The following is a 1716-nucleotide window of genomic DNA, read 5'->3' on the forward strand; positions in this document are numbered from 1 at the left end:
TATCATTTATTTATTTGTTTGTTTGTTTGTATATGCATTTATTTTTGTTTGTTTGTTTGTTTGTTTGTTTTAATGTCTGTTTTAATTAATTTGTTTATTTTCATGTCTTGACATTAATTCATTCATTGAATGCCTTGTCATTTAATTATTTTTTGTTCATTTTCATGTCTTGACATTATTTGTTTATTTATTAAATGGCTTGGCATTTATTTATTTAATGCCTTGCAAGTTATTTATTTTTTATTTTCATGTTGTCATTTTGTTTATTTATTTCATGCCTTATCATTTTGTTTGTTTTAATGTCTGTTTTAATTTATTTGTTTATTTTCATGTCTTGACATGAACTATAAATATTAACACATATTATTTATTTATTTTATGGCTTGTCATTTATTTGTTTGTTTGTTTCGTGCCTCAGTAGCTATTTATTATTTGTTTTTTTTGTTTCTAAATCTTTTTTTTTTTTTCCTTTTTGTTGGCAGAGGACAATGACGCTCTCCCAGTAAAGGAATTCGTAAAACACGTTGTTGATCTTCACACAAATCACACATTCTCCAAAAAATTTGAGGTACTTGTGATTTTTATCAATTCAGTTTTTTGACTTTTCTAAATACGTGAACTTAAGCATTGCACCTTATTATGCAGTATAAACGTATCAAATAGTGTGTTAATGTCATAAACTCATGAATATGAGTGCAACGGGGCAGCATGTAAAGGGTGATGTACAGGCGTCTGCATGGACACCCACACAGAGAGCATCAGCCCTGTCTAAACCTGTCTGTAGCATGAAAACACATGCAAACGTGCCTCATGTACCTGCACTGGCGCCTCTCTGTTTGTCGCAGACTTTCATTGTGCTTCTCTGCATTCTCACCCCCTCCCTTATTAGATCTTGAAAGAGTCTTACGAGGTAAGACACATCTCCCTTTGTTTTAGTGTTTCTTATTACTTGTTCTTTTGCATTGTTGTTATTCTTCTGTTCGTTGTATTGACATGTCAGTGTTGCTCTTTGCATGGTTAGATATGCATGATAAAGTGGAATAGTTTTTGAGTTATGATTTTGTCAGTGATGGGATGAAATGTTTCTTCTAGGAGATTCAGCGCTGTACGGCGGACATCGTCATCACTACGGATAGCTCCAACCATCCAGACAATAAGAGCAAGAACAGATACATTAACATCCTGGCCTGTATGAGACGTTATATCACTCATCCATAACAATATAAGAGATGTACATGGATTTATAAATAAAAAACATGACTAATAAGTCTTTTTTGTACTCTTAGATGATCACAGTCGAGTTAAACTCTCTCAAAACTCTGACAAAGTTGGAAAAACAAGGGACTACATTAATGCCAACTATGTGAATGTAAGTATTCTACACTCAATTTTAAATGCTGTAATGATGAAAATGTTTTTGCAATATGTTACCACGTCAATATACTGTATATACACTATAATTCAAACGTTTGGGGTCGGTAAGATTTTAATGTTTTAAAGTCTCTTCTGCTCACCGAGGCTGCATTTATTTGATCAAAAATACAGCAAAATAAGTAATATAGTGAAATATTATTACAATTTAAAATAACTGTTTTCTATGTGAATATATGTTAAATTGTAATTTATTCACACACACACACACACACAGAAAAAAAAAGAAAGAAACATAAGCAGTGTTGGGGGTAACGCATTACAAGTAACCCGAGTTACGTAATC

At 31.9% G+C, this 1716-nt stretch overlaps 1 protein-coding gene across 1 annotated transcript in view; it reads left to right on the forward strand.

The window, feature by feature from the left end:
- LOC107576122 (receptor-type tyrosine-protein phosphatase zeta-like) overlaps positions 1–1369 on the forward strand; it is a gene marked incomplete at its 3' end in the record, with an annotated part of 5040 nt that extends 3671 nt beyond the window's left edge. The window contains exons 6-9 of the mRNA XM_016262372.1: positions 483–568; positions 890–910; positions 1093–1189; positions 1287–1369. Coding sequence (XP_016117858.1) covers positions 483–568; positions 890–910; positions 1093–1189; positions 1287–1369 — 287 coding nt within the window. The remainder of the gene's footprint in view (positions 1–482; positions 569–889; positions 911–1092; positions 1190–1286) is intronic.
- Between the last annotated feature and the right edge of the window lie 347 nt (positions 1370–1716).

The sequence above is a fragment of the Sinocyclocheilus grahami genome, unplaced genomic scaffold (genome assembly GCF_001515645.1).
Source record: "Sinocyclocheilus grahami isolate Dianchi unplaced genomic scaffold, SAMN03320097.WGS_v1.1 scaffold3235.1, whole genome shotgun sequence".
In the NCBI taxonomy this organism is placed as follows: Eukaryota; Metazoa; Chordata; class Actinopteri; order Cypriniformes; family Cyprinidae; genus Sinocyclocheilus; species Sinocyclocheilus grahami.